A 16,949-nucleotide genomic window follows, 5' to 3' on the forward strand; every position below is an offset into this window, starting at 1 on the left:
AACATGATGGGAACATCAAATAGTTCATTTCATAACCATAATATTACATAAGCTACAAATGTAAAATAGGAAGACCGAAGTCAATTACATTACAACATACACTAGAAACGTAAAATAGAAACATAAACCCTAAATCTAATCCTCATCCTCCTCGGATGCCGTCTCCTCGTCATCCTCATCTGACACATCAGCCCCCTGCCCTGCAACATCCTCAATCTGCTGTCCTCGTCCAAGCTCTAGACGAGCAAGCCTATCTTCAACACCCTTGAACCGTCCCTGTATATGTCTAAATCTTTCATTTCCCTTCTGCATGTGACTCTTCCTCCATTTTTTGTGTTTCAGCGCCATTTTTCCTATTTTCTTCAGCGTGGCGTTTATGCCTTTCATGACATCACGTAATAAAAACCCACCCTCAGGCTCAGCTATCTCCTGCTGGTCACCCTCATCATCATCGTCATCATCATCCTCCACCTCGGGGTCAACCATGTCTACAACTGGAGCAACATCAGGAACCTCAACATCAGCCGCACCTGTGAACTGCCACACTCATGTTTGGGGGTTCTTTGTCATCTTGCACTGCTCCAGTAGACGTTTTCCAAACTTATGATTATACCCTGTGGTCTTCTTCAAGGTCACATTACCCATAGGAACATCAAAATGCTCCAATATCCTCTGAACAAGACAAGCAAATGGAAGTGCACCCTTGTTGTGTTTGGCCTTATACATCATCCAACACACGTAGTGCCTCCAGTTCACCGAAGTACCATGTCGGATAGCCCACATGATGGGAATGTCATGCTCCAACACCCTGGAATGATTGAACGCTCGCGGAAACAAAATGTGGGTGATGACATAGTGTAGTATGCGAGACTCCACAGTAAGCAACCCCACCGTATAGGCAATGTGTTGCCCACGGACTCTCTTCTGCTCCTGCACGGCATCACCGCGTGTATATCCTGGAAGTATGGTCCCGCTGTCTGCGTCATATTCCACAGTCTGCGCAGAATCAAAGTCATACCTCAGTAACTCCAACCATACCGGAGCCGTCATGATGATGTCCACCCCGCAGACCCTAGACCTCAGCTCACCGTGATGGTAGCTGAGATTATGGTAGAAGGCCCGTACATGCAGCTCAAAATATGAACACGACAGTTCAGCCAAGGTCCTAAGATGTGATTCCTCCAACCACCTCACAATGTTAAAACCTTCTTGTTCAAAAAAGGCTGTATCAAGTGATTTGGCCCCACAAATCGGTCGGTTAACAAAGTCACGGACAAAAGATTCATGAACCACCGGGTCATTCTCGAACAAGTATCCGAATGGGAGGTCCACAGCAGCGGGGTCTTCCTCTTGTGGCCTTGACGAAGACGGATGGTCTTGTCGTAGCTTTTGTTGTCTCTCATTTCCAGTGCTAGACGATCTTCTACGGCCAGCCATGAGAACAACTGTACCTACAATGCAAGTGGAAACAAAAATCAATGAACAATAACAATATCAAAAAATTTAAAATTCAATATAAAAAACAAAACCTAATCCTAAAATAAAACAGAAATCAGAAACCCAATCCCTAACCCTAAAACAGAAACAGAAACCCTAACCCTAACCCTAACCCTACCCTACACCCTAAAACAAAACACAAAAACCCATTCCTAACCCTAAACACTACAACCCAACCAAAACAGCAACGTAAACCCTAACCCTGACCCTAACCCTAACCCTAACCCTAACATAACCCTAACCCTACGCCTAAGGCACCACATCAACCCTAACCCTCACCCTCACAACACACTTAACACCCTACCCCTAACCTAAATCCACAAAACCGCAAACATAAATCAAATGCATGAAGAAAACCAAAATAAAAACTAAACTTAAAACCAAATGCAAGTCAGAATACGTTACCTAAATGTCGATTTCGCAAGTGTGAACCAAGGAAGCTTCAATCGCACCTTCAAGGGTTGAGATTCAGACTTGGTTGGAGAGAGGGGACGGAATGCAGCCTTTTAGTCGATTGGGGTTTGAAAATAACCCCCTTTGCGAAATGGGGTTTTTTTTTCTAAAAAACCTGATCTGCGACATTTAGTCGACTAAATAATGTGCTTAGTCGACTAAAAGTGCAAACAATTTAGTCGATTAAGATGAGTTGTTAGTCGACTAAAATTCGCGTTTCATAATTTCTGAGTTTAGCCCATTTAGTCGATTAAAAGTGCAACATAATCGACTAAATGGGGGCAGGATGGTGGATAGTTCTGGGGGAGGGGCAAATTGGTTATTAATTATTTAATTAGGGGCAAAAGGGTCAAAAACCCGATTTAGTTTAGTTAGGTTAATCCCTATTTATAGTTGAAGTTTTCCTTTTCAAGTTAAGCTTATGATATTGGCTTTGTTGTAAATAATTGAATTTATTTTTTTTAAAATTTGTTTCCTTACTAAATTTATATTCCTTTTTCCTTGTAGAATTTGTTTCCTTTGCTTCATGTAATTATTTGTTTTCTTTTCTTCTTAAGATTATTTGTTTCCTTTTCTTCTTACGATTTCTTTCCTTTTCTTCTTGTAATTATATTTCTTCTTCTTCTTAAGATTAAGATTATTTGCTTCCTTTTCTTCTTAGGATTTCTTTTCTTTTAGTTTTGTTACGGGGGTTATCACTTCTCATGTGACAGCAATTTTGCTCTTCTTCTGTTGCTGAAACAAAATTGTGTGGGTCCCATTTTATTACAAAGAAAAAAATATATTAAATAACATTGAACATTTCACGATGGGTCAGCTGCAAAAAACCTTCTGCTATTGTCGCAGAAGAAGTATATTTCTGTTTATTATGTGCTCATAATATTCTATCCTGATTATATTATACACAGTTCAACATACAATTCTTTTTTTTTTTTTTTTTGTCAAAATAGGATATTGCTGACTCATTTTTATATTTTTGTATTTAATATTATAATGCATATAAAAATATATACTATTATTATTTTTCCTCGATATTACATTATCATTGATGGGAATTAATTCTTTCATGTGATATGGATTGTCCGTAGACAAATAATCGGTTATGGAGTGCATTAAGATAAAGAAAGAAGAAATAATAATCAACCGAAGGGGAAAGTGTAAACTGTAAAGTTTGAATAAAGCATTTAATTTTTTTTAATAAAACTATTTACTCAATCTATATAGCATAAAAATAATTTAAATATCTTTATAATCAATTTTATTTTGGTAGATTATGCCAAACTTGATTAAATTAAAAATAAAAGATGCTCCTTAACTTATATATTTTCTTTACTTAAAAAGACAAAGAAAAAGTAAAGAGTGTTCATATTTAGGTGGTGTTTGGTTTGGAGCTTTTCAAGATATATCTATGTTTATCAAGTATGGCTTTTAGAAATACCATGTTTGTTTCAACATATTTTCACCAAAAACCCATCTATCCAATTTGTATGGATTTACGAGAAACATAGATATCTGCACTGTTTAGAAACCCAGTTTGAAGGTGAGATTTTTTGAAACGGTTATCTCACTTTTGATGCACTGTTGATTTCATAAAAGTTACCTAATTTTTCCAGTAAAGTTTTTCCCCACCAAACAACTTTTTTTTACATTTTTCTACCTATCTCACTTTCTAATCATTTTTCTATCTATTACATTTCACTTGCTATTCCAAAAAATTTTCCTCAACCAAACGCCCCTCTGAGGTTTGTTTTTATCTGAGTTGAGTTGAGTTGAGTAGTGTTGTGTTGTGAGTTTGAGAAGTGAATTGAGGCAATGGCAATGTTGAGAGTATGTCAGTTACGAATGGGAGTGTCCATTCCAAAACCCTATTCACCTTCAATCTTGTTCTCCTTCACCTCTCTTTCAACTTCTCACTCTCATTCCAGCACGAGTTTCACACACTCTCACTCTCACCCCAGAACCTTCCATTTTCACTCACCTTCTCTTCCTCTTTCTCCCTTCACTTTCTTCAACCCTCCCAAAGCAACAGGTACTCTTTTTCTCCAAACCCCACTATGTTTCTGTTGTTTTTTTATGCTCCCACTCCCAGGTTATTTCATTTCTTTGTAATTCAATGAAGAGTTTAAAAATAAATAAATAAATAAAAATCTTATTTTTCAGCTTCATATACCACTGGGAGTAGTGCTGAAGGTGGTAGGCAAAGGGAAATTATGGTGCAGCATTTGTTGGTTAAAGAAGATGATCAGAAACTGCTATTGGATCTTCAACAGAGAATCTCTGCTGGTTAGCACTTTAAGATTGTAAAACCCCAAATTATTTGTTTATACCAATGATTGACTTGAGTTCTTTTCTCATATCAATGTTTTGTGTTCAGGTGAAGATTTGAGTGATCTTGCTGTGGAATATTCAATTTGCCCATCCAAGGAAGAAGGAGGGATGCTTGGTTGGGTGAGAAAGGGACAAATGGTAAACTGTTTAGATGAAACCTTGTTTTTAGGGTTTCTTGAGTATTTATACTATGTCTTTGCATAATTTGCTACTTTTTGTGCTTCTTTTGGGAGGGGGTTACAGTTGGTATGCATCACTGCCTTATGTAAGTGAAACTGTCTTTCTCTGTTAGAGGAGGGGATAGAATTACTATAGATTTTCTTTGGGTAGGTGAGGAAGGGGAAAATTATATATTGTTTTTTTTTTTTTTCTAGCATTTTCCTTAACTGATGATAATTCTGCCATATGATTCTGTTGAGGGAAACAGATGATGAGTTAGAGATCTAGTTATATAAGTGAATTATTTTTTTCAGTACAGTTTGCTGCAATTATGTGATTGAACATATGTCTGATGATGACAATTGGATAGGTTCCTGAATTTGAGGAGGCTGCGTTTAGTGCACCTTTAAACAAAGTTGTAAGGTGCAAAACAAATTTTGGATGGCACCTGCTGCAGGTTTTATCTGAGAGGTATTACTTAATAAAATATGTTCAGTTTCAATGAAAATTATTGAATTGGTTTTTGATAGAGCCTAATGGCATTGTTTGGTCCAATTAGCCAACGCCACCTAGTGGAATAAGGCTTGGTAATTGTTGTTGTTGTTAGTTTCAATGAATGTTCTTATTCCTTGTAAATTTGGTCCTTTAACTGTCAGGGAAGAATCAATACTTCAAGATATTCAACCTGATGAGCTGCATGTGAAAATTCAAGATCCCAACTTTTTGGAGGAGGCACAGTTAATTGATGTTCGAGAACCTGGAGAAGTGTATGCGCTTATTTCCATCAACTTTAATTAGTTTCTGAAATCATTGAAAAGCATTCTTGATTCTTGTATGATTGCATTTGGTTAAATATTTGTAAGTAGGCCAAATGAGTGATTTTAAGTTGATAAGGCAATAATCTTAAACAAAAGAGAAAATATGATCTATAGTTCAATTAAAAGTTTTGAGATTATTTGATAGGATTAGGAGCTGAATTAACAGTAATAGAAATAAAAAAAAATCACTCCCCGTTAAACCCGACTAGCGAGTGTGGGATGGAGGGAATCCTTGTACGCAGACTTACCCATTGCAAAGAGGCTGTTTCCTGGATTCGAACCCATGATCTTTCACTCATGAAGGAACAGTTTTACCACTGCTCCGGTTCGTCCTCGAATTAACAGTAATAGAAATGGAAGGGAAAAACTATGAGCAAGATCCAAGTACAGTGCATGAACTGAGACGTAAAAACAAGTAAGAAAATATGACAGAAAAGGAGGAGGATATCAGAGAAGTAAAAAATGCTCTATCTTCCCTATGGCTTCAGCCACCCCCTGATTACCCAAATGATTCCTCCCTCCCTCTTTTTAAGTCCCTGATGTTCCCAGACCCTCTTCTCCATTGTCCTGCTGCTACCTGCCCATTCTGTTAGATTCCTCCCTTTCCCTCCTAACAGACTTCCTCAAACACAATTCTATTCCTGCCCCAACCTTCCCTACCTCGCGTTTTTCTTTGGTTTAGAGGCCCAGCAGCATTTCAACATTACTGCTCTTTTGACATCTTAACAGAAAACATGGTGGATCTACTTTTATTTGATTGAATGGGGTTTTCATTTAGTAGCTCTTACACTTTATGCTTCTATTTTTCTTTTGTTCTTTAGTTTCTTGAAGGTTCCTTCCATCTGGATTTTGTTTACTTTATTAGCTGATTTTAGTTTTTCTAGCTTTAAATGATACTCTCATCATACACAGGGCCAAAGCATCTTTGCCAGGATTTAAGGTTCTTCCCCTCCAACAATTTGGAAGCTGGGGGCCTGAAATAACTACCAAATTCGACCCTCAAAAGGATACATATGTTATTGTAAGTACAGTTGTTCTTCCAAAAGATTTCAATTTTATTAGAAGGTATCTGGGAAACTAGGGGTGTGTTTGAAAGTGTTCTAGTTTTTTTGTTTTCCAAAAACTGTTTTAAATATGAATTTTAAAAACTGATTTTGAGAGTAAAAAAACAAAAAAACTTGTTTGAGTGTAGTTAAATTAAAGTTATAAAGAAGTTGTAATTATTTACAAAAATGCCATTAATGAACTTTTAGAATTACAAAAATGCCATCATAAAGTAATTGTTTTGGTCCTAATTTTACGAAATTGCCATTAATGAATTCTGGTATTTACGATTTTGCCACCGCCTAAATGCAAAAAACAGAAAACAGCGCTGGAGAACATCAGAAGGATGTTTTGGTTTTCTGGTTTTTAAAACTTAAAAAGAGTCATTGTTTTGGGAAGCATTTTTCAGAACACCCATTACCAAACAAGTTTTTTTATTTTTTTGTTTTTAAAAACAAAAAACTGTTTTACAAAATAGTTATCAATCAGGCCCTAGACCTCTGATTTCTAATTTCTTACTGTTCTCGAAAATCTAAATTATATTTATAGTTCTTGTCTGGAAGATCTGTTCATGTTTCTACTTTCTATTGCCTTCTCCTGCTCCTCCCTTTATTAGTTTGAAGTTGTAAGTTGATGAAAATGGAAACTTAAATTCTTTGAATACGTTCCTGCATTAGCTGTCCAAGTTTGAATTCCTAGAGGCCTTTCTTTTCAGATGTTTAAGAAAGCGCTAATTTTTTATTCTAAATTCATTTATCTTTCATCAGAATTTGTAATTTGACCTTTAGTACTTTACTAGGATTGGCTGCTTAGTTATCCTGTTGCTGTAATGCACAATATGATTCAATTTGGATCTGGTTTTGCAATCCTATTTTTTTAGTGCATATTCAATAACTCGACTGCTGAATGCAGTGTCATCATGGCGTGCGGTCATTACAGGTTGCCAAGTGGTTGCAGTCACAGGTAAAATAATTTTTCTTATTATCTGGCTTTAAAGTGTAATTGCGTGTATGAGTGTTTTGCTTCCTGATTTATTTACTTACTGATGTCATGGTATAACTCCCAAGCCATGCAGACAATTGTTGCTATATTGTAAGATTTTTAAGCATGTAATATTTGTCTGTTGCTTATAAGATAGAGACTGATATAGACTATAGACAGCTAATGGAATAAAAAGTTTTCACTTTATCAAAGGGCAATTTCATGATAATTTTTTATACCTATTGTTCATCAAAGATCTCCTAAACAAAGTTGCACATGTTCGTTTCTGGTAGTTGATATGACCCATTTAGGGATTAATTCTCATTTTCACAAGTTGCAGTGAGATAGTGGTCATTGTTTGTAGGATGATAATAATTATTTGAAAGCCACTTGTATAATTGTTTTCTATATGATTTCCCCATTTCCCCCCTCCCCTTTCATTTTCGTATAAATTTTAGAAAACTAGGAAGGAATTGTTGACTTTGCTTTGTGTCTTTGTTTCAGGGTTTTAGGAAAGTATACAATATTTCTGGGGGTATCCATGCCTATGCTGTGCAGGTTGATCCATCAGTCCCAATATACTGATTTACATAATTCTGCCATAATAAAGTCCTTTATTTTCCCCCTCCCTCCATGCAAGCAATTTTCCATGTTTGTACATTAGACCAAAATTTTGTGTGATGCCCGTGTCACCTATAGGAATTGGGATTCTCTTTACTGAACAAACAGTAGAGAAGGAAATAAGAAATCTCTATCGCATTTTGCTTCTTGTTTATGCATTCGTTAATTCTCCTCCTTCAACATGCAGCCAATCAATTACAGCTTTTTCCTATTTATTATTAGAAACTTTGTGTAAAGATTTGATATTAAAGCTAGGGGATGCAAACCAGTAAATGTGAAAACATGAAGGGTTATATTTTAGAAAGATTAACCAGTAACATACGCCATAGCTTTAGGGCTAAGATTCAGCAAATTATATAAGATTTGACGTGAAGAACATAATCGAATGTTTTCATTCTGCTAATAGAGATGACAAAATGAGTGAACTAGTTCAATATGCCAAAAACGGGTGGGGTGGGTTGATTCACTGTTGGATGGTGGGTTGAAAATATTAGCCTATTCTATTTTGAAATGGGTTGCTGGATTGATCTGTCAACGCATCAAAAATTTATTGGATACATAGATTGGCTCGCTGACCCGTCAAAATAAAAAAATATATCATTTCTTTAGTTAATATTATAACAACTTCAACTCTAGTTCATTTCAACACTAAGAATAGTTATGGGACTCTGAAAAATGTCAAGTAAGAAGTGTGGCCTGCAAGTGCGAGAAGAAAATGACATTATCAATGCAAATGGGCACACAATTAGAACTTTATATAAAATGTTAAAAAAGTAACTTTTTGCACATAAATATAGTCTACAATAGAGGGGAATAAAATTGATCACAATAAAAGCATCTCAATTAGAATGTATTGAACCACTGTAATACAATCGAATCGAGACCAGAAGTTGATATGCGGCAGTATAAATTATCAGGTAAAATGTTAAGAGCACAATAAATGAAAATGAAAATTTGGCTTTATTGAAGAAGCCTGACCTCAAATGACTTTACTGAGTAAAGTCTTTACTCGACCTCTTGCACAGAGTGTTATTTTTCAAATAATTCTTCTGATTATCTTTATTCAAATATTTCAAGGTTTAAATAGATAATACATGACAATCTTAGAAATAACTATCCACTAGCACTAGATAAACTCCACTAATAACTATAACCTATCGTTTAGGAAAGTTGAAATAGAAATAACTACCCACTACTTGAATAACTCAACAATTCAGAAAATAATAAAATAAAAATAAAAAACCGTAACATTCCCTTCCCCTAAAAATAACTCTTGTCCTCAAGAGTATATTATCATCAAGTAATTGAATCATCTTCAATATCCGCTTCTCCTTCACTTTCGTCCATCACCGCCTCGTCGTCGCTCTCTTTTGTCACTGCTTGGATGGTGAACAATTGTTTGTAGCGATGACCTGGAGTGAATGCATCATTACATCGAACGAGACTCGAACGGGTGGAGGAGGCGCCACAGCCGAAAGATGCAGCACCGCTGGTGGAAGTGGATAAAGGTGAACCCTTGGTGTTGCTGACTTTTATCCGTCGCACATTCTGAGCAGGAAAGATGATCTTTTGATCGCGGGCCTCGTATAGTTTTTCCAGCCCAATAGTAGATGAGAGGGTGTTGGGCCTGTTAGGCGCCAAAACATCCAACTGGTTGGAGAATTGATTGAACATCTCCTTGAATTGTTCCGACAAAGATTGGACCGCGTCTTCCTATTTCTGAATATGCCTGAGCTTTGATACCAATTGTTACCACAATAAATAAAAATGAGAATTTGGCTTTATTGAGGAAGCCTGACCTTAAATGGCTTTACTGAGGAAACCCGACCTCTTGCACATAGTGCTATTTTTCAAATAATTCTTCTGATTTTCTTTATTCAAGTACTTCAAGGTTTAAATAGATAATACATGACAACCTTAGAAATAACTACCCACTAGCACTAGATAGACTCCACTAGTAACTATAACCTATCATTTAGGAAAGTTGAAATAGAAATAACTACCCACTACTTGAACAACCCAACTGTTATGGACCAGAATGAGGCCTATGGTCAGTAAGGCCCATGATCAGCACAGGCCCACATGTAAGCATTATAAATAGGAGCTAAACGCCACAGGTATGACCTAATCTCTTTTTACTTAGTTACGCAGCCTAGATAGTACACACACACACCTTTCCCAGGGCTAAGGCCATCAGATAGTGTGTGATCTGCTGTCCTCAAGATACCTAACTCATAGGTATCCAGAGAAGACACCTGAATCATAGATCAATCATCCAATCCTAATTGGACACATCTGCCTAGGGCAGAACACCAACAATTCAGAAAATAATAAAATAAAAATAAAAAACCGTACCATTTAATGTTACGATCTCATTTGAAAGGTATGGGACTTGGAGTCCCACAATAGTTGTATGGACAATTAATGTGAGATTTATAAGATCTTGGGCATTCTCACCCTTTGAGTTAGTTTTTGGGGTGGTGCACCTCAAGGTTCTTACCATAACAAAAAAATACTAGAGAAGATAAGAGTAGAGAAGTCTCACGACTACTACTTTGCTTTCGAATTCAAATGGAAAAGTTGGAAAAAGTAACCTCATACTACGTAATATATTATTTATGATTTAAAATTAAAAAATAATTCTTAACATGTGGGTTGACCAGCCTCGCCCCTAGCCCGTTTTAACCCGCCTATAGGCGGGACAGATTGAATCGGGTTGATGGGTTGATATGTATAACCAAACTTGTTCCATTTTGGTGGGTTGATGAGTTGATCCATTAGGTTCAACTCATTTTGTCATCTCTAATTATTATGATAAGTTTCACTTAAATATTTTTAAAGTAGCTAAAATTAAAACTAATCGGAGTAGTATTATTTTATGTACCCTCAACCGAGTTCACTTGTTTTATGTAAACATGTGCGCCATTTGAACAAGTTTATTTTTTAAAAAACAATTTATGCCTTCCTTATTTTAGGATTTTTTTAAAAGGTAAAATTATTTTACATTTAAATATAATACGTGAAAAATATTTTTAATTAAATATATTTAAATATTAAAATTAAGAAATTTTTATGTATAAAATTATAAAAAATGAGTAAAAGCAAATCATAGAAACAAGATTTAGTAATGGCAAATAAGTGTGGTAATAGTGATGGTAGCGATTATAGTAGTGGTGACAGCTATAGTGGTGAAAGTGATGATGATGGTGGTAACGACAATGGTGTTGGAGGAGATGGTAGTGGGGCAAATATGAATTTTGAAAAATATATTTGATTTTTAACTTCTCAAAGTTAAAAAATTTAGATTAAAAAAAGGTTTTATTAATATCATGTTAAAAGAGATAAGTTATCTCATGTTATAGAGACAAACTTGTGACTTCCACCACCTGAAAAAAAAAAAAAAGTGGCATAGTTATCGAAGGGTGTGTAGGAGAGAAAACTTATCTCATGTAACATGAGAATAGTTTTTCCCTTAAAAAAATTGCAGGTTTTTCATTTATGTTGTTATTTTTTTTTTTAAAGTAGATATCTAAACGGACAGTTTATTAAGATTACTGCTCGAGACATGTTTAGACTTGACACTTTTTTGTTACGAAAAGAAAACTATATATGCATATGATGTTAGTAACGACTTCCATCTCTCTTAACTCCCAACTCATTTGTTGAAACAAGATCCTTAATTTGACCTTAATAACAGACCAAAATTCCATTTTTATTTTCCTTGTCCGAGAATTGCTCCTCACCCTTGTCTGAAATAAACCTTATCAATACCACCTAAGAGACACGCCAAAGTCTGTTTCCCTCCTACAATCTATCACTGTCAATACCTTCAATCAACTATCATTTTTAACTAACACCCTTTAATTTTCTCCCTTAGTTTTTTTAGATTTTTTTTTTTTTCAACCAATAACTCTTTTTCTTCATTCTAGTTTCTGTCCTAACATTATACAACCCTCAAACCCCCAATTAATATTCTGATATCCATCCACATTCACCACCTTTTGCCATTCCCACATCCTTTTTTTTCTGAGTTTTCTTCTCCCTTCCACCATGGGCAACTGTTGCTCAGGTGGCTCTGATGATGAACCTGCCCCCAAGGGAGAAACCAACCAGCAGCAAGATGCAGCAGTTGCAGATTCTGGCAACACCCCATCACAACCACCACCATCATCATCATCCAAACCATCACCTCCTCCTTCTAAGCAATCAAAACCAGCACCAATTGGTCCTGTCCTTGGAAGGCCAATGGAGGATGTGAAAGCCACTTACACAATGGGGAAGGAGCTAGGGAGAGGACAATTTGGTGTGACCCATTTGTGCACACACAAGGCCACTGGTAAACAATTTGCATGCAAAACCATAGCCAAGAGAAAGCTTGTGAACAAGGAGGACATAGAGGATGTTAGGAGGGAGGTTCAAATCATGCACCACCTCACGGGGCAACCTAATATTGTGGAACTCGTTGGTGCCCATGAGGATAAGCATTCTGTTCATTTGGTCATGGAGTTGTGTGCAGGTGGTGAGCTTTTCGACCGTATCATTGCCAAGGGCCATTACACTGAGCGTGCTGCAGCTTCCTTGATGAGAACCATTGTTCAGATCGTTCATACTTGTCATTCCTTGGGTGTCATTCATAGGGATCTTAAGCCTGAGAATTTCCTTTTGTTGAACAAGGATGAGAATGCACCCCTCAAGGCCACCGATTTCGGCTTATCAGTTTTTTACAAGCAAGGTTCTAATTCTAACTCACCTCTCTTCTGTTTTTCTTTATTCATTATCAGGTTTTATTCAAGGGAATATAGTTTCTCATGTTGCATGTCACAATTTATCTCATGCAACACATAAAAAAACAGTGAGACCTACCAAGGAGAAAAGAGAAAAAAGAAAACAAATGAGTTTCATCCATGAGATAAATTATCTCATGCAACATGAGAAAATATATTTCCTTTATTTAATTATAAGGAGAGTTAATTTGCATGAGAATGCACCCCTAAAAAATATCAATATGCTCGATAGGAATAGTTTTAGTATGATAACATAATCAACAAATATAAATGAAGAATATTTTAACAGGGAATTTATGCTCTCTCTTTTTTTTTTGGACAGGAGAGATGTTTAAAGACATTGTTGGTAGTGCGTATTATATTGCACCTGAGGTCTTGAAGAGGAAATATGGGCCCGAAGCAGACATTTGGAGTATCGGTGTCATGCTATACATTCTTTTATCCGGCGTTCCTCCATTTTGGGCAGGTTTATATACCCCCCCCCATCCAAAAATAAAAAAATAAATTCCTAGTTTGCATAGCTTAATTAGAATAAATAGCATTCCTCCCAAATTGATGGTATGTCTACATAAGTTGAAACTGAAACCAAGGTTTGGTTTGACAGAATCCGAAAATGGGATATTCAATGCCATCCTAAGAGGCCACATTGACTTTACAAGCGATCCATGGCCGTCCATTTCGCCTGCTGCAAAAGATCTTGTAAGGAAAATGTTGAATTCGGATCCCAAGCAGAGGTTGACAGCCTACCAAGTTCTGAGTGAGTTATATTCATTGACATCCTTTCTATGAACTTTACAAATTAATTTTACTTTAGCCCCCACAGATTGGTTCAATGCAATTCTAACAAAGCACTTCTCTTGCCAAAAACAGATCATCCATGGATCAAGGAGGATGGAGAGGCGCCAGATAAACCTCTTGACAATGCAGTGCTGAATAGGCTCAAACAGTTCAGAGCAATGAACCAATTCAAGAGAGTTGCTCTAAGGGTAATGATGCTATTTTGGCTTAATTAAAGAGACTCACGAGTCTTTTTGGAGTAAAAATTCTATCAGGATTCTTACTAACTATTAATTTTTTTTTAGCCAGCATTTTTCTGTTCCTCTCTACATGACGATTGAAATTGTATAAATTAAGCAAAATGATGCTAAAATTTGCTAATGGCAGGTCATTGCCGGCTGCTTATCAGAGGAAGAAATCATGGGATTGAAGCAGATGTTCAAAGGGATGGACACTGACAACAGTGGAACCATCACAATTGAAGAGCTCAAGCAAGGGCTTTCAAAGCAAGGGACTAAGCTGACAGAACAAGAAGTTAAGCATTTAATGGAAGCTGTAAGTTACCTCTCCTGCATTTTTTTAATTACTACTACTTCCCAAATGTAGCTTCTCTACTACGATTACTTACACGGTTTTCTTTTTTTCTTCTGCAAATTACAGGCAGATGCTGATGGCAATGGAACCATTGATTACGACGAGTTCATCGCAGCAACAATGCACATGAACCGAATGAACAGAGAAGAACATGTTTATGCTGCCTTCCAATACTTTGATAAAGATAACAGCGGGTAATGAAAAATAAAATAAAATCAATTAGATTGAATAAATATTAGCCACTCCTTCGGAAACTAATTGGTGTTAAAGTGAAGGTTCTAATCTCATTGCTTTGCCATAAATCAGGTACATTACCATTGAAGAACTAGAGCAAGCTCTCCACGAGTATAACATGCATGATGGCAGGGACATCAAGGAAATCATTTCAGAAGTTGATGCAGATAATGTAAGTCCTGTACCAAACGAATTAAATTTATTGCACATACATACATGGTTAGTATACTGCAGATTTGAGTCTTGATTTAGAAAATTTATGAGAAAACTTGCATGATTGCGCAGGATGGCCGGATTAACTATGATGAGTTTGCTGCAATGATGACCAAAGGAAACCCAGAAGCTCATACCAAGAAGAGGCGTGATTCAACCTTGTATTAATGGGGGACTATGTAAAGACATTTAACAGGCATGATCATCATCATCATCATCATCACCATCTCTTTGTTTTTACCGTTGCAGATGCTGATGAGTGAAAGATCAAGAACTGTCATGCATGGTAGCTGTTTGGTTGGGACTAGGGAGGGAGGGGATGTAAGGGAGGAATGGGTCAAGGTTGATACAAACAAAATAGGAGAAGAAAAAGAACTTAAACTAACTTGTGAGAAAAGTGAAGATTACTAGGTGTTTGGTTTGTTGGTTGGTTTTGTTTTTTTTTTCTTTTCTACTTTTCTTTCCTGTGAAAATCTTGTATTGTAATTGCTGCTCACTTAGGAGTCAAATTAAAAGGGTGTTTATTTATGATGTATAAATATGTGCATTGTTCAGTTTATATCTTTCTTTTTCTTCAGATTATCCCCGATAATTCCATAAATTCTCAATGGACTAATCCGAAATTTGAGAAAAAAACTTTCCCCACGCTCACTTAGGAGTCAAAAATTAAAAGGGTGTTTATTCAACCCCACCTTCCCGATCAACCATCATTTGGTGTTTTGAAGTTTATATCTTTGAACACGCTTCTCATCACATGTACCTTCGGAGTTTAATTAACAGTAAACACTAAAATATTATATAAGCTTTCTACTCTTGGATTCACCTGTGACAATTTCTAGGGCTAGATGTATTAACATACAAAAATTTGCAATTAGAATTTCATTTGATAAGTTTCATCTGAATCATATCGTTGGGTACAATCATCAATAGTACCTTAAGCATCTATAGTTACTTGAATAAACGATACAATCAACCAAAGCACACAGCATAGATACAAAGAGCCAATTTTTATCGAAAACCCTAACATAACAAAGAGTCACAGGGGAAGAAGAACCCTAGAAACGAGAATCAAATTGAAAGTTGCTATTTATCTTTGGTGGAGACGCCGTACTTCTCCTGCATGCGAGCGATCTCGTCCTCCTTCTTCTTCTGATCGAACTTCTTGCTCATCTTGGCCTGCTGGTAATACAGCACGATCAGGTAACGGTTCGCCACGTTGAACCCGGAGAGGTGGTCCACGGCGGTCTTCGCGTCGTAGATATCCTCGTACACCACGAAGGCGGTTCCGCGCGTGTCCTTGTTGGTTCCGATGCGGATCTGCCGGATCGCACCGTACTTTCCGAATATGTCGTACATCTCCTCGCTGGTTATGTTGAACGGAAGGTTCCGCACGTACAGCACTCGGTTCACTTCCGGCGGCAACCGCGTGTTCCCCTTCCGGAGGCTGATCGTTGCCATCACTCACCGCTGTGCTGTTTGGATAGACAGAAAGTGAAGGAAAATTCACCAATAATCTAATCTGAGTATCAATTTAAAATCGAGTGACAAGTCCTTTTAGGTCAGTTCTTGAGTTGGGCTCGGGTTTATAAAGACAGTGATTTACTTGATTCATCCCATCTGAGTTAAAAGATTTTAAAAGATTACGATTTACTTGATTCTCCAAATTGGATTAGGATTTTAAATTATTTTTTTTGATAAATAATTATATAGATTTTAAAAAATTATTTAAAATTAGAAGGATTTTAAAGACTTTTTAAAAAAATTTATTTTACAATTAAAATTTTATAAGATTAGATTTTAAAGTATTTTAATAGAATTTATAAAATTTGAAAGGATAATATGAATTTATAAAATTTCAAAAAATCATATGAATTTTTAACAAATATTAAAAATTACAAGAGTCAATAAAAAAAAATAACAAAGAAATGCAATGAAATTGATAAAAAAGGAGTAAAACCTAATATAATTTTCTCAATTAGTAAAACATAATAAATTTTTAACAAACATTTAAAATTACTCAGCAACAACTTTTCACATATCTAAAGTTATACTAGTCCTCCACGGAGTCCACACATTAACATTTTCTCATTCCTGCTCTTGGATTTGACCAATAAGTTGAAAATCATCTTATTCATTTGATATGAAAGCTATGCATATATGATTATAAGACCTAAATTTTTTTAGTTATTAAAATAATTCTAAATTTGCATATTGAACCTAAAATTCATGATAAAATTTCATTTGAAATTTTTTACAATTGATCTTGAAAACCATGGGATTTTTGTTCTACGTGATGAGAGTTTTCTAACAATATATCATATGCATATTTTCACTGAATATTCTACGAAAATTTTGAATCTTAATTTCTGGATTTTATTATATGAAAATTTCTCAAATTTTTTTCAATCAATACGTTGAAACCTTAAATTGCTTTGCGCCTTTTGAA

The 16,949-nt window shown here is 35.9% G+C and overlaps 3 protein-coding genes across 3 annotated transcripts; 2 read left to right on the forward strand and 1 right to left on the reverse strand.

The window, feature by feature from the left end:
* The first annotated feature begins 3,727 nt into the window (after positions 1–3,727).
* Positions 3,728–8,031, forward strand: LOC133315047 (rhodanese-like/PpiC domain-containing protein 12, chloroplastic). Its single transcript, XM_061516593.1, has 8 exons — positions 3,728–3,979; positions 4,111–4,233; positions 4,325–4,416; positions 4,808–4,908; positions 5,094–5,204; positions 6,168–6,276; positions 7,212–7,262; positions 7,785–8,031. The coding sequence occupies exons 1-8, from the start codon at positions 3,763–3,765 to the stop codon at positions 7,863–7,865; spliced, it is 885 nt and encodes a 294-aa protein (XP_061372577.1). The 5' UTR covers positions 3,728–3,762; the 3' UTR covers positions 7,866–8,031.
* A 3,920-nt stretch (positions 8,032–11,951) lies between these two features.
* LOC133315040 (calcium-dependent protein kinase 17) lies at positions 11,952–14,671 on the forward strand. Its single transcript, XM_061516585.1, has 8 exons — positions 11,952–12,633; positions 13,008–13,151; positions 13,290–13,442; positions 13,556–13,671; positions 13,850–14,017; positions 14,123–14,250; positions 14,363–14,462; positions 14,576–14,671. The coding sequence occupies exons 1-8, from the start codon at positions 11,952–11,954 to the stop codon at positions 14,669–14,671; spliced, it is 1,587 nt and encodes a 528-aa protein (XP_061372569.1).
* A 600-nt stretch (positions 14,672–15,271) lies between these two features.
* Positions 15,272–16,066, reverse strand: LOC133315050 (splicing factor 3B subunit 6-like protein). Its single transcript, XM_061516595.1, has one exon. The coding sequence runs from the start codon at positions 15,959–15,961 to the stop codon at positions 15,587–15,589; it is 375 nt and encodes a 124-aa protein (XP_061372579.1). The 5' UTR covers positions 15,962–16,066; the 3' UTR covers positions 15,272–15,586.
* Positions 16,067–16,949: the final 883 nt, after the last annotated feature.

Source organism: Gastrolobium bilobum, unplaced genomic scaffold, assembly GCF_033153095.1.
Source record: "Gastrolobium bilobum isolate Gb01-03AN ecotype WA unplaced genomic scaffold, APGP_CSIRO_Gbil_v1 utg9008, whole genome shotgun sequence".
Lineage (NCBI taxonomy): Eukaryota > Viridiplantae > Streptophyta > Magnoliopsida > Fabales > Fabaceae > Gastrolobium > Gastrolobium bilobum.

What these genes read in the sequence shown, in the direction of transcription:
- LOC133315047 (XM_061516593.1), top strand. Translation starts at nt 3,763, where the DNA reads ATGGCAATGTTGAGAGTATGTCAGTTACGAATGGGAGTGTCCATTCCA. An exon ending in CAACCCTCCCAAAGCAACAG is followed by an intron (nt 3,980 to 4,110) that starts GTACTCTTTTTC and finishes CTTATTTTTCAG; the next exon opens with CTTCATATACCACTGGGAGT. An exon ending in AAAAGGATACATATGTTATT is followed by an intron (nt 6,277 to 7,211) that starts GTAAGTACAGTT and finishes TGCTGAATGCAG; the next exon opens with TGTCATCATGGCGTGCGGTC.
- LOC133315040 (XM_061516585.1), top strand. Translation starts at nt 11,952, where the DNA reads ATGGGCAACTGTTGCTCAGGTGGCTCTGATGATGAACCTGCCCCCAAG. An exon ending in TTTGATAAAGATAACAGCGG is followed by an intron (nt 14,251 to 14,362) that starts GTAATGAAAAAT and finishes GCCATAAATCAG; the next exon opens with GTACATTACCATTGAAGAAC. An exon ending in CAGAAGTTGATGCAGATAAT is followed by an intron (nt 14,463 to 14,575) that starts GTAAGTCCTGTA and finishes ATGATTGCGCAG; the next exon opens with GATGGCCGGATTAACTATGA.
- LOC133315050 (XM_061516595.1), bottom strand. Translation starts at nt 15,961, where the DNA reads ATGGCAACGATCAGCCTCCGGAAGGGGAACACGCGGTTGCCGCCGGAA.